We start from the raw sequence: 14,919 nt of genomic DNA, 5'->3' as shown, positions 1-14,919 counted from the left end.
CGGCACCATAACGAAGCACACGAACAACATGTTAAAACGAGTTGCAAGAATATTAATTCTTAAAAAGCTCAGCAGCTGTACCCAATCAAAACATCAAGTATAGCCCTATGAAACTCTGGCCATGAATGTTTCATACCGGGTTCAATAACTTGCGATGCAAACAAAATCCACTTATCAATAGATTACATGCGAAGATAGCAATTGCGACGCCAGTGAACATTTAAGAGTTGGAGGTAAAACATATATCTTGTTTGTAGGCAATGCACTCTACATGGACCAACGCACACTTTGCTCATGTCTGGCTCTCCTGAAAATCGATGGAATGAGATAAATAAAGTGAACCAATAATTAAAACATACTCAATATGAATTGTTTGCAAAAGGAAGGGTTGTGTGAAGAGTGGGAGGACAGAGGAGGATGTTGTAATAGAATTATCATTTGAGTAGAGTTTAATCCCAGAGAGCACAAGGAGCCCTGGTAAAATTACCTTAGCGATATCCGGTAAGCATCATGTATAACCTAGTGAGCATCATGGAAAAGCAGGCATTCGACGAATTCAATTGAGAATCTAAGAATCACAACAGAATGATGACTAAGCAGCAATCTAATTCTCCCCAATGACTTGGCAGACTGACTATGAATTAAAGTGCTAGGAAAACAGCTGTATATCTAGTTTTAATGCAATGCTTTGAGATTCACCCTCTATCCTCTCATGGATTGTTCTTAGTAAGTAGCCTACAGATAAAAAGAAACCATTTGATAGAGAATCAGATGGCACTCAAGGGATGGCCATAAAGTAAATACCTTTTATATCAAAAAATTGTCGCCATCATTAAATTGGTTCGCTCCTTCTCCTAATCCATCTCTCTCCGGCATATGAAATTGTTGTTCATATCTTGTTGCCCTGAGGAAAAAAACCAAGAACAAGGGGTTAGGAGAAACAAATATGGAGAAGGAAGGTTACATTGGCAAGCCTTGGGTCACACAAAGAAGCTTACCTTTGCTAATGCTGCCTTGGTTCACATAGATAAGGTTACCAATCGAGAACAACCCTTTGTGGAAAACCACACACTACCAACCTCTTTATGGAAAATGGAACTTACAGCAAGATAAAGACTTAAGAAAGATATATGTTCCACGTGGAGCACAGTAAATTGTTTTTTATGGTTGAAAATTCCTATTGCAGTGCTTTATCTTGCATTTAGAACGTATAGCAACAAAAAAACAATACTGAGGTAAACATAGTACAAAGGGCACAATATACTAACCACCAAATTGTACTGACCAGCAGGCGCAGTGCAGGTTAAGCTACCAAAACATATAAGGAAGAAAACAAAGAGGATAGATCTGCACCAAACCTAAACAAAGGGTCCCATTGCAACCACCCAACTATATGAATCTATGCCGAATAAATGCATCATTGGCAACGGGATGTGCTCTGTAATGTAACAATTAACAAATTATGTGATCAAAGACATCATTGACAATGGAATTATGCTCAGTAACAAACGCACAAAATGTAGGGCTAAATAAAGACAAAACAGCACATGCAAAAGAGAACCGCTGAGCCATAATGACATTGCCATCACAAAACTAATGCAAATAGCAAGAATCATGGAAGAATCAAATAATCATCCATCATTGCACAATTCCATTGTCTCAGTAACAAAATCATCATTGCACAATCCCAAAACCTCAGTAGATAACATGAAGAAAGAAACAACTAATCATCATAGTAAAATGAAGGATATCGGTTGTACACATGATCCGTACATTTAAAAACAAGAGAACCATAGGAGCCAACAAGCTCCTAGGAGAGGGGGGAGGCAAGATCCTCGCAGTGCATATAGAGAGGTAAAGGGAGGGGAGGGTGATAAGCGGAGGGAGTGCACCTTCAGCATGTGCAATATGCTAGATGCTTCGGTGTGGGTTCCTCCAGCGATGCCGGCGAGCCAGATCCACACATAAACCCGGTCCTGGCAATGGCAAGGAGAGGAAGCACAGGAGAAAAAGGTCTTTCCCAGCGCACACAAGCGTGGAGAGCTCACTCACGCCACAATAAATTGGAAGGAAGGGAATCCTCATAATCTGCTCATAATGCAACTTGCAGGCAACACGTGTAAGTGTAAACCATAAAGTAAATTACATATCAGGTGGTGAAGGAAAATGCAGACATAACCAAGTATAAGGCAACCAATGTCACCTAATGCCCGACTGGTTGTAACTGACCTGTTCAAATATAGGTACATGCAAGACTTATTATCAAACAATAGTGGCAGAAAAAGGTAGTTACACTACATATTGATAATCTCTCTTGAAGCTCAGAAAAAGATTAGCAGACATGTAAAGCTGGCCGAACAAGGTCAAGGCGTAAAAACATGAATACAAATGTTTTCCTTAAATCAAGCTCTTGAAGTCTATGAGTAACAAGCAGGCACAAAGAAAATAAAATAAAATTAGGATTATACACATAGGTGTTTACGCAACAAGCAGCTACAACATGCATAAGGCCTTGTTTAGTTCATCCCAAAAACCAAATTTTTTTTCAAGATTCCCCATCACATTGAATCTTGCGCCACATGCATGGAGCATTAAATATAGACGAAAACAAAAAGTAATTGCACATTTTACCTGTAAATCGTGAGATGAATCTTTTGAACTTAGTTAGTCTATGTTTACCAAATAAAAACAAATGCTACAGTACCCCAACACAAAAAATTTTGGGAACTAAACAAGGCCTAAATATAGGGCTAAACCACTTTAGCGAGGTCTATCCGATTCTTTTTTTTCCCACCATTAGCTCTATCTATAAATACTGACCAATATAATATAAATTGACAACTTTGGGTGGACCGTAAACGTGAAAGTGTTCTATCATGTGAGCAATTAGATGCTTTAAGCAAGAGTTCACATAAATCTTTACAGCAATGTTAAGGGTGTTGTTCTGCTTTTAAGAAATGGATTGCCGTGTCAGATCCATGAAAAGAATTAGATAACATTTGCAAGACGAACCTATTTTTCTGAAAGAGAAATTACCTTTTTGGCATAGATGCTTGTAAGCGAGAAAAAAAAATTCATCACAAAACCAAAATATCTTAATAGGCAAATATTCAATACTTTTGCACACACACTGTAGCTGATGTAGAGCTGCTATTCTAAAAAATTGGTGAAATCTCTTAATAGTAGCATGAAAAAGGCGTCAGATCTAATTTGCTTGCTATGAGCACTTGGGACTAATGCCACGGTGCCACATGCTGACCAATATGGCAACACTTACATTATACATAGATAACTTAAAACATGATAAATTCAGCCTCAGACATCAAATGTGAACAAGCTGGTAACAATAGTGACTACCTGCTTGGCCTAAAATAGATATGCTCCACGGAAACAAAATACACTCAAGACAACCATGAAGTTGGATGAAGCAAACACCTATGTCAGAACTAAGAGTTGTTCTAGATTTAAGCAGTAGCTAACTACACATTTAAAATATCTACTAATTCATAACGATATGCACATCAATAAACACCAGGAAACTTGCAGCCAAATCTATAGCGAAAAGGTAAGGACAGGCAGCTAGGGTTTGTTGTAGAACAGGGACACAGTTCGTGTGCATATAGATCCCCATCCATAGCAAACGGGAACAAGCCTCCATGAACGCTAGGAGGGGAGATCTGGTAGGAAGAGGTAAGGAGAGAGAGGGGAGGACCTAACCGAGGAGGGGACTATGCGAGGACCGCAGGGAGCAGGCCGCGGCGGAGGCAGCCGCGTGCCGCGCTGTGCTGGGAGACGGCCACCACGGCACCACCGTGCCCGTTGGCGGCCACCACGGCACCACCGTGGCTGTTGGCGCGGCTGCTGCGCACAGCGGCGGCGGCGCCGCCGTACGTGGAGATGGCCGCGCCAGGCCAGACCTCTGTGCCAGCACGGCCAAAGAGAGAGGTAGAGAGGGAGAGGGAGGGAAGGCGTGAGCGGGCAAGGGGACGGGCGCGAGCGGCGGAGTCGGCAGAGGCGGCGCACTGCGAGAGGAGCAGGAGCGAGAGGAGCGGGAGGGCAGGCCGGGTGTGGGAAGGAGGCCGTGTTTTTTTTTTTGAGAAGAGGAGGCATCAATTTATTCGGCTTCAATTGGAGCGACGTGGCCGTTTGCTGGCCAAGCAAATTCATTCGGGGTGACGTGGCTCAACGCCTGAATTTAGGGTGACGTGGCCACTTGGAGATGCCAGGGTTGAGCATATAATTGTTATAGTTAATTAATTAGGGCTTTCATACCTCTATTTCAATGAATACAAAAAGTAGTTTCAAATATAGTTTTTGAGTCCTATTAGTTCATTATACTGTTGGTATATAATTCTATTGCTTGACTATACCTTTGCCAACCTCCAATATCTTCAGAACATCCATTGGTGAGACTGACCATATAAGACCATTAGTGGAACAGTACTAATTCTACAGTGCCATCAATGAATCTTAAGGCACCAGAGATTGGAAATGAGCAATGTATATGAAGTGGGGGGGTTCCTCAAATGGTAGTGACCTTCAATAGTTATGAATTATATCACTGCTTCATAAACATTCCCTTTATAGAAAAAAAGGGTGTCTAGAACATAACAAATAACTGTGTCTAGATACATATTAAAAATTATGAATGTAGAAAAGCCAAAACGACTTGCAATTTGCAATGGAGGGAGTAGCTTACAAAGCATCTGTAAATATTGACCAGACAATGTCGATATTGCTCACTTTATTTGGACCCATTCTCTCCGTCTTATGAAAAAAACTGTTAGCCCAAATGAAGAATATGACTGAAAATTTGAACCATTCAACTAGATAACTAAGCTTATACATATAATCTTTGTTGGAATTGCAGTAATTTTTTTTACCTAATTTCATCATATTATCGAACAATTGAAAGTGGTGTTCTTTTCTTCTCTTGTGCCGGCGACCTAGATTTCTGATACTATCCAGCCAGTCTTGCTGCTGTGTATCTGGGTACAACTGCCACCAAAGCATGTTGGACTTATGGGCCTCTCTCCTATACTGTACTCTACAATGCACTGCAGATTTTGCTGGATAGAGCTACCAGGCTGGATCTCTGGATGTATCATAAGTTTTATGATTAGGCCCGTGAACTTTAGCAAAAAGCTGTAACTTCCCTCATTTTCAATATCCTTATTAGCTTAAGATGGTAGATGATAGAGGGGCTGGCTTTGATCCTTGTTACTATTTGTACTGGTGTATAGTCAGCACTAGTACTGTGACTGGAGTCTTGGACCTTGATTATTTTAGATGCTTCCATGGCTCCATTCAAGTATTTTAATTATGAAAAGTTCCATGCCATGACATTTCAGTAGCGATGTGCTAGTATTGAATTCCTTGGGTAGATGAGAAATAGAGTCTGATAAGTGGTCTGATTAAATTGTCCTTGTAATGCCCTATTACAACCAGCTATAGTTAATGATAGACATATATGAAAAACCCTTGTCAACTGACTTCTATGTCCTGTTAGGCGAAGTCCATTTTTGGCCATCCAACTATTGGCTGAGTTTGTTTTTGGCCATGCAACTCGAAAACGAGAAATCTTTGGCGACTAAACTATCAATCCTGTAGTTGGTTTCAAAGGTGGTTTTGTATTTTCTGAAAATAATAAAAACTGGCAGAAAACTTTAGTTGTATTTAATTATTTATACAAACTAGTTTTAGCAATGTGGCAGTAATAAAAAAGACAGTTTTACAGGTGGTTGAATGTCAGAACAATAGAACAACACTGCTGAAAGCAATTTAGACTCTGGTGTCAAAACCAGTATGTGCAGTTTCAAGTTACAGAGCTACGCAAAACTCTCTGACATTAGTTGTTTTTTTTTACCCATCTTCCTGTAATCCTGTTGTATGTTTCTTTACATTGATTCCAAATGGATAGATGACAAATATCATATTCCTTTTCTTTTATTGGATGGGAAGTGTTATTTATCAGCTTCTTCTCCAGTTTTACCGTCTGTAGCGCTCCCGTTGTGACTGCGGAGGGATGTTAGAGTACCATGAAGAAGAATATAATTGGTGGAATATTTGATATATTGCATTGAGTCTCATGAGTTGATTATATAGGGTACATAGGACTAACACCTTATGTGGGTACACAATATGGTACTATTCCTATTTACTCTAACAGGAAGAATACCAAATTCCTAATTAAAGGTGCAACAAGAAAATGTTCGCATGCAGGACCAGAATAAGATTACTATTTACTACCACAAACTCTTTTCACATTCCATGATTATTTTCTACTGGTTATACCTAAATGTTATCACTTGTTGGCAATTTGCATCAGGAAAGGATATTACTGTTTAAATAAGTTCTCTCTTTAGGAGCGCATTGCACTCTATACCCTCACCGACAAGTATGCACTGGGATCATGCTGGGGTATTTGAAATACTGAATATTGTACGACGGATACTAACAGCTTGTCTTATATGTTTTTTTCTTTCCAAGTTCCAATCACTCTGTACCTCCATGTTGGTTTACTTCAGTGATATGAAAAGCTTAATGTAGTGTCTAACCTATAGCATCATAAATTAGTTAGTGTCTTGGTTTGCTTCCTCGTTCCAGTATCCTCAGCTATATGAAAATTGAACCACAATCTATTCTCAACTTTATGCCCAAAAAGCTTAAGCATTGATCTACAAAAAAAAAACAACTGTAAATTGACACTTGTCAGTGTCAGGTAAAGCTGTGCTGTTATTGCTAGAGATTTGAAATGAGTTTGTTAATGCTAGCCGTCAATATCTTGGAGGAAAAGGCATCAGCTCTTACCTGCTCATAAGAAAGAATACCATTTTAAAAGAAACTAACCTGTAAATGGTTTGAACCTGAAAGATGTTCGGCCTCTGACAAGGACATAAGGACAAGTGGCTAAGGAAAACCAATATTACTGCTTCAGAAAAGCTCCCTGATTGATGCATGATTATTGTAATTAAATATTATCAGTGACAGCAGCATATGTTTTAGCTGTTTGGATGCTTCCTATCAGCGCTACTTGCTTTCTGTCGCTCTTTGGACACAACAGGTTTCAGTCAACTCCCTATAACTGCCTGGGAAGACAAGTTTCCTTCTCACAGTAGTAGCATTTTAGAAGTTTTCTTCTATTGTGGATTACTTCATAGCATTTCTTCAAGAAAACATTCAGAACTTGAATATAACACAAGCTTTTCTTCAGAAGAGAGGACTGGTCTCTTAGTCTGTTGCTTGCTGGTAAATGGCAGCCTTGATGACTTGAGTCCGTTGTGGTTCTGGAATATGATTTCTGAGTTTTGTGTCATCTAAATTCCTTTGTCCTAACTTTTAAAATATGCAGGTGCACAATTCTTCAACTAATATGCGTTGAACATTTAGATGATCACCATACCTATGCAATTATATACTATTTCATGCCTAACAATCATATGACATGACACCACATTGACATCATATATTGCTTAGGATTTACGGAAAACTTAGTGGGGTTCCAGGGAACAACTAGGGTCTTGCAAAAACTGTATGGAGAATCCGAACGTTCAAAATTTATAGTGTCGTATATTTACAAGTGTTTGGTATATAGTGTATGCATAGGAGCACACGTTTGCACTCAAAAAAAAAAACAGCATGCGGAAACTACACCTCTGAACTGAGACCCACACCAGAATATGGCACAAAAACAGATGCGAAAAGGGAAGGAAACTAAAACTGAAAAAGAAAACCAAACTAGAGACTATAGAGTAACACAAACACACACACTCCTGCTAGGTCAGAATTCATACAAACTCGCAAATGAACTGTTCATCAAACAACTCAGGCCAACTTGGGAACGGAATGCTGCTACCGTCACAGCTTGAGGCACCACAAGCATCACCGAGGTTGGAAATGGGGAAGTCGGTGAGCGGCGGAAGGGAGTTTTCTGACAGCAGCAGCGTTTTAGGGGTTCCATTCTCCCCCTCAACGCTACTCTTTGGAGTGAAGTCTGAGTGCTGGTTGGCATCGTTGCTGGTGGGTTGCTGTTCAAAGAAAGAGCTAGGAATTTGGATGTCAGGCAGTTGACCTGCAGCTGCTATGTCTTGGCCACTGATACTCTCCAGGAAACTTGGAGAAGGCAACGTAGACAAGGAAGACATCTGTGGAGGACTCAGGAGGCCGATTTGCTCCAGGTCACTGGGGATGGTGTTGGTGTTGATGCTGCTGGAGCTGGGACTGGTGGCAATGGATGCTGCAGACTGGAGCAGGTTCTGGAGGCACTGGAGCTTTGCGGCCTGGACCGCCTCAACCTGTATCCTGGCAGTGTGGTCGTCCCATGGCCGCTGCTCCACGAGCTGGCGGAGGTTGGCCAGAGCAATGAGTTGAGGCAGAGCAGCAAAGAAGTCGGTTCTCGGCCGGTGAGTCATCGGGTCGAAGCCCATCTGGATCAGCTTCTTCTTCAGGTGGGTGTTCCAGAAATTCTTGATCTCGTTGTCAGTCCGCCCAGGGAGGTGTTTCGCAATAGCTGACCATCTGGTTTGATCATGCCAACAGTTTACACTGGATTAGCATAGCAGTATATATAGCACTACGTACAATAGTCAAATATGAATTCTTGAAGATTAGATTGAAACAGACTAGTTGATGCTGCTTGATGCCAGACATGCAACAGATTTTACTAAGAAACTAGTGGGTGGTGGGTGGAAAGCATATGTAAGAGGTGCAGTGTAGTACTTGTTGCCAAGGACGGAGTGGAGCTGGAGGATGGTCTGTTCTTCCTCCTGGGTGAACTTCCCTCTCTTGATGTCTGGCCTCAAGTAGTTGGTCCACCTCAGCCTGCAGCTCTTGCCACACCTGTTGAGCCCTGCAAGAACAATTAGATCGATGAGCTACATTTTCACATGGAAGCGATCGACCTCTTTTACGTTACACTGAGAAATAATGGAGGTTTGTTCCTGTCACATACCGGCAAGCCTAGGCAGTGCTCTCCAGCTCCCATGGCCGTGCTTCTGGATGTACTCCATGAGCTTCTGGTCTTCTTCAGGGGTCCAGGGGCCCTTCTTGAGACCATTCTCATCACAGCAAGGAGACCTTCCCATTGATAGATGAAATGGGACAGGGGGTAGAGTGGTGCAGGTGGGATTGGGAAGGAGGGAGACAACCTGCCTGCAGCCTCCCTTAGCCCTTGAAGCTTCCTGTCCCTTGGGTGGCTGGTCACCAGAACACAGCTTCCGCTATATAAAGACTTGGAAAGGAAATCCCTGTTTGCTGATGAACCCAGGTTAACATAGTTTATATGAGTATACATGACTAAGATGCCCCTTGGTCACTTGAGTATGCCAGCGTGCACATCGTAGAAGGGCAGGGCAGGGGTCTTTGTGTCCACTGCCCAGTGCCCACGCTAAAATATAGGGGTCCCTGATCCTTATTGTTGACTTGTCTAGTTGTCTTGATGTGCTTGCTAGGCTGCTAGACACAGTGCTACTTGGCCAAGCAATCTCAGAGCCACGTTGAAATATGAGCACCTCTGTTTTCTTTTAGCATTATATATATTAGTATTATATATGTTGCGTTCCTTATTGTACGTGTGTGTGATTATTTGCAGTAATATCACACCTGTATTGCCCTTAATCAGTTCAGCTCAGCATGTCTTGTGATACTCCAAACAAAATGAGCACACAGGCTCCAGGAAGTGCTTTACTATCTATAACTCTTATAAAGCTAATAAACCCCACTAGATGAATTCTCTCTTCATGCAATGTGTCCACATCATTCCCCACTAAGTCCATGTCATCCCATATTAATTACAAAAAATGACCATATCATCTATATCATGTGAAATACTTTAAATCTTTAATCTATTAACATACAAATCATGTACATACACTATTTGTTTCATCACCAATTAATTCCTCTACAATGTAACCAAATATTAGTTTTTGTTCTATTAGCTTAGCATTTTTTTTACTAGATCTAATACAATAAAATACATACAAGTCAAATTCATATATATACATACATAATAGACCAATTAATTCTTCTATAATGTAACCAAATATTAGTTTTTATTCTATTAGCTTAGTAATTTTATTACTAGATATAATACAATAAAATATATGCAAATCAAATTTATATGTATACATACATAATAGACTGAATAACATATAGTAATGCTATGCATATAATAATTTATTTTTAAGAAAATCCCGCAGCAACGCGCGAGGAATTCACCTAGTTCCAAGTAAAAAAATGCATCTAACAACTTCAAACAACTCTTTGTACATAAAAATGGGAGTCTTAGATTATCCAAGTATTAGTTGGTTTTCGTTTTTTTTATAAGTCGACGGGAGGGGAGAGAATCCCCCACCTGATTTTGATTAATCAGTGGCTCTAAGACAGTCGGATGGTTTACATTGGTTTTCGTTTTGAAAACTAGTAACATATATGATATATCTGCTTCAAAAGTTTGTACATGTTGTTTTTGGAACAGCTTGGTACTTGTTAGCACACCAAAAGTACAGTAGTATCACACGAGATATATCATTTGCCATGCCAACATGCATATTCTTGGATGTCACCGTACTAGTATGTGATTCTTTTCTCATGTAATGGGACCTGCAAGTGACTAAGCCACCTATGCGCATGTATGCAATGCATATATACATTGTATCTCATCAGATAATAACCTAAGAAAAAAATATATTGTGGAAGTATACCAAAATGAAAGAGTCTGTTACAGCTGGAATTGCGTATGCAGAAATTTGACTCTTGCTCCTGAACCCCAAAAGTAAATGCCTCGATTAGGTGGAATACTGTTCTCTGATCGTGGCATTTCGTAGTTAGCTAGTTCTATTATTATTAGTCGGGACTGGACCGGAACATCTCGTCTGAACATCGTTCTAGAAGATTGGGGCCTTGTTTACTTTCTAAAAAATTTTACAAAATTTTTCAGATTCTCCATCACACATCAAATCTTGCAGTACATGCATGGAGCATTAAATATAGATAAAAATAATAACTAATTATATAGTTTATCTGTAATTTGTGAGATGAATCTTTTGAGCCTAGTTAATCCATGATTAGACAATATTTGTTAAATACAAACGAAAGTGTTACAGTACTTATTTTGCTAAAAATTTTGAAACTAAACAAGGCCCACCATGTTCAGAGAAAAGAGTGCAGATTGTAATAAATGGTACATGACTACTCAGCTTGAGCTAATGATGAGTGTACGTGGAAACATAAGAACATTCTTAATGCTAAAACCATTATAATTTCTATAGACATCACTTGCAGCTTCTTGAGGGAGTAAATATATATATCGTCCATAATATGTAGTGGAGGGAGTATTATGTATCAAGCTAGTATTAAAAAAAAAGAAGAAAGAAAATGTAGCAACCTATGTAGCAGCACATATTGACACTTGCTGTAGGTCAGATATATATCCACTTGACAAATGAGGTCGCTGAACTGCAACCAAGCTGAACAGCGTGAGGACCAGATCTTGCGATAGATTCGCTCCGAACAATTGCACGGAGATCACGCGAAAATACTCTGCAGCTGGGATTTGAGGACAGCACCTAAAGCCTACAGCCTTTATATCCGAAAAAAAAGAAGTGGCTGTTATCTACTACTAGTACTGCACTATACTGTACTCCGTACGTTCTAGCTAGTATACCTCCTGCGGCTCCGGGGCCACACAGTCCGCAGCAGTGGAAGACAAATGTCTTGATCCTTCTCCACCTAAAAAACCTTGCTTCGAAGTTCCAAAGCCATGAAGATTAATTAGTTCCTTTTATTTGGCAACTTTTTAAGGCTTCCACGTAGATTTTTGCGCGGATGAATTAATTCCATCCATTTCCACGTGCTTTTGGCGACGTGGGGGCGTGGGGCCGGGACGATAATGCCTCCCCATGCACGCAACGTACGTGAGGTGAGGGGACGACGTGAGCATGGGATGGGGGGAGCCTGGCCGCCTCGTCGTTGTCTCCGTGGTCGCCGTCGTCGACTTCTTGACTTGTTCCTCCTGCCTGCTCCCTCCGATCCTCCCCGTGGCGGCGTGGCCCATTATTTATTTTATATAAACAAAACGCGCGCGGAGTGGGTTGATTAGCGTTTCCACGTCGTTGTCAGGGTCCTTGAGCTGGATCGTGACAGCGCCGTTCTTCAACATATTTCATTGGATCCTAGTAAAGTTGTATAGCGTCGGCGTTCGATTTCAAACGACAAGGATCATACTCAATTCATCCAAAATTATAAATCGTTTGACTTTTTAACACCAAGTTTGACCACTCGTCTTTATTTAAAAAATTGTGCAAAAGACCACTTCTTTTGTTGTGGTTTGGTCTATTATAATTAGAGTAGTTCCGTACAAACGACGCGTTTATGGTAAACACGGTCTACAAGGATCACAACTTGTGGCCCGTCTTAGCATATATGTTCAAATTTCTATATTACATAGTAAATCATACTCAATTCATCCAAAATTATAAATCGTTTGACTTTTTAACACCAAGTTTGACCACTCGTCTTTATTTAAAAAATTGTGCAAAAGACCACTTCTTTTGTTGTGGTTTGGTCTATTAATTAAAATTTTTCAAGAATAACTTAAATTTGACTATTTTTGTATAATTTTTTTTGAATAAGACGGGTGGTCAAACTTAGAGGTTAAAAAAAATCAAACGTCTTATAATTTGAGATGTAGGGAGTATAAAATTGAGGTCGCCTTCCTTTCCGACACACTTGGCGTGAATAGACCCATGGTTAAACCTGGCCGCTGTATGATTATGATCCCATCTTGCTTGGAAGCAGGCCATAGAGAGAGGCGCTGGGCTGCTAGACGCTTACTCTGCAGCTGGACTACCGCACTTGCACGAGACGGCAACTTGGGCGGCTCACGAATTAGCAGGGAGGTAACCTTCCGCAGCACTCGTTTGGTGAAGTTGTCGAGGCGGCGCACGGTCGACGCGTTATAATAATACTGTTTTCCAAAGATTTTGCCTACCTAAACCCAGCAGAAAGAACATATCATGCTTAAATTCGTCTTTTTACTGGTTTGATTTATGCTCAATGGCACGTATAATATTTTCTTAAAAAAGGAACAGCAGGAGATCTGCTGATCTATGAATTGAGGTTTGAGAGTGAAGAAGAGGCACGTATAATTAACAGTTAATGGTGCTTCATTTGAATTTGATTGTGATGATTGTCTTGCATGCTCATTGAATTATAAATGCAGTCGTTTGAGCTTATCAGCCGAATCTGTCAACAAATCAGTCAACGGTATTTTCTGTCATGACTTATCAGCCAAACGAACAAGATAAAGTCTCCAGCTAGTACGTTGTTTAATTTGCTCGTGCTCTGGCGCCTTTTTTCAATCTCTCCTTATCAAAATGGCATCCACTTGTCTAGGGACTAATTTTAGTCCTGAGCTCGGTCATGGGGTGATTGCTAATCTATTTATTCGTGCCTATATACACACACACTTATTGACATTTCGATGTGAAGTCAGTATACCAACGAAACATACATGCGTCCATACAATTCTTTGTCTATATACATCTGAATAACGGTTCTGAGTATATATCCATGCTGACCATGCATGCATGTTTTTTTACTTGATGCTTTCCACATCGGAAATCATACATGTTTTGACAGACTAAGCCGTCATTAGTCATTCATCTTAAGTCTGACCAGACTTTTGTTGCAGGCTCGAAGCTCAGCGGTTTTATATATCTAAGTATATATTACATTATATATATATATATATATATATATATATATATATATATATATATATATATATATATATATATATATATATATATATATATATATATATAGAACTATTACTCTGTAGCTGGCTACAAAATAACTTATTTTGTAGCCACTTTGAGTTACGATAATTACTATATTAATTTACAAGATTATAGTAACTCTTTACTAAGTAGTTTACTATAGCATTACGGTAAATATCTTCACGTGTTATAGTAATCCAACTATTTTAAATATGTATACATATTATCATAAATTAGTAAATAAAATTATCGTAAATGGAGGTGTAGAATATTATCGTATATATACGGTAGCGCTATTCTACATCTAGGTGTAGAATATTATTCTACACCGCAAGTCAAAACTGAGTAGAAAAAATACTGAGCAGTACTAGAGAGTGTTCAGTATCAACTTGTCCAACACTCAGGACCACGAAATACTGAACAATACTGAAACACGAATACTGAGCGATACTGAATTTTCTCAGTATAACAGTTCGGTGTAGAATAGTATTCTACACCTAGGGTGTCGCTTGTATTCTCATACAGACAACTTGGTCAAATACAAAAATTAAATGCATCTAGGTGCATATCTAGCACTAGTTAACAAAGGGCTACATACTAAAAAAATATCTTATTACTAGAGCTTCATGCCATGCATGAAGGATGATGGGCAAGAGAAGACAAGCACCTACTCTGAATAATTTTCTTTCTGCACGTAGAAAAAAGAACTACCGTTAGCATTAATTTAGCCAAGTTAAAAAAGAAGAAGTGGTCATCAGGGTTAACAAAAATGATAGCAGCCATGCATAGATGTGTGCCTCTAATTAAGTTCAAATAGAGGCTAAAGATTCTTGGATCCCTGCATGAGTCATCCAAAGGTACAACACATAAAAGAGGGCCTCAAATTCCCACCAACTCGTTCTCCCATAGGCCACATCTTTTAATCCGTGATCTGCTGAGATATTCGCTGACGCTGGATTGACTGATGTATACTAGATAAATTCAACCATGTTGTGCTTAAGAAACAAGGAAAACTTTAGCAGACAGTTCTTATAGTGTTCATTCATGTGTCGATGTCGTAGGGCCTTGCTGTATATATGGCAGCTAGGATCTATGCTCGGAGCAGTTAGGGCCTGATTGCGAGAGACAGTGAGTTACATGG

At 39.8% G+C, this 14,919-nt stretch overlaps 1 protein-coding gene and 1 long non-coding RNA gene across 4 annotated transcripts; both read right to left on the bottom strand.

Annotated features, from left to right (window-relative positions):
• On the bottom strand, window positions 9-4,091 carry LOC110434524. Of its 3 annotated transcripts, none has more exons than XR_002452028.1 (4): window positions 3,718-4,091; window positions 999-2,229; window positions 805-904; window positions 9-307 (listed from the first exon to the last, which is right to left on the bottom strand). It is a non-coding gene; the product is annotated as an uncharacterized LOC110434524 (long non-coding RNA). The 3 variants fall into 3 exon arrangements; XR_002452029.1 differs by having other exon boundaries at window positions 999-2,088; window positions 3,718-4,090; XR_002452027.1 differs by lacking the exon at window positions 3,718-4,091 and having other exon boundaries at window positions 999-3,711.
• On the bottom strand, window positions 7,533-9,270 carry LOC8066218 (transcription factor MYB41). Its single transcript, XM_002452490.2, has 3 exons — window positions 8,951-9,270; window positions 8,719-8,848; window positions 7,533-8,517 (listed from the first exon to the last, which is right to left on the bottom strand). The coding sequence occupies exons 1-3, from the start codon at window positions 9,081-9,083 to the stop codon at window positions 7,788-7,790; spliced, it is 993 nt and encodes a 330-aa protein (XP_002452535.1). The 5' UTR covers window positions 9,084-9,270; the 3' UTR covers window positions 7,533-7,787.

This window comes from Sorghum bicolor, chromosome 4 (assembly GCF_000003195.3).
Source record: "Sorghum bicolor cultivar BTx623 chromosome 4, Sorghum_bicolor_NCBIv3, whole genome shotgun sequence".
NCBI lineage: Eukaryota > Viridiplantae > Streptophyta > Magnoliopsida > Poales > Poaceae > Sorghum > Sorghum bicolor.
This window is presented reverse-complemented; position numbering and strand designations above follow the sequence as displayed.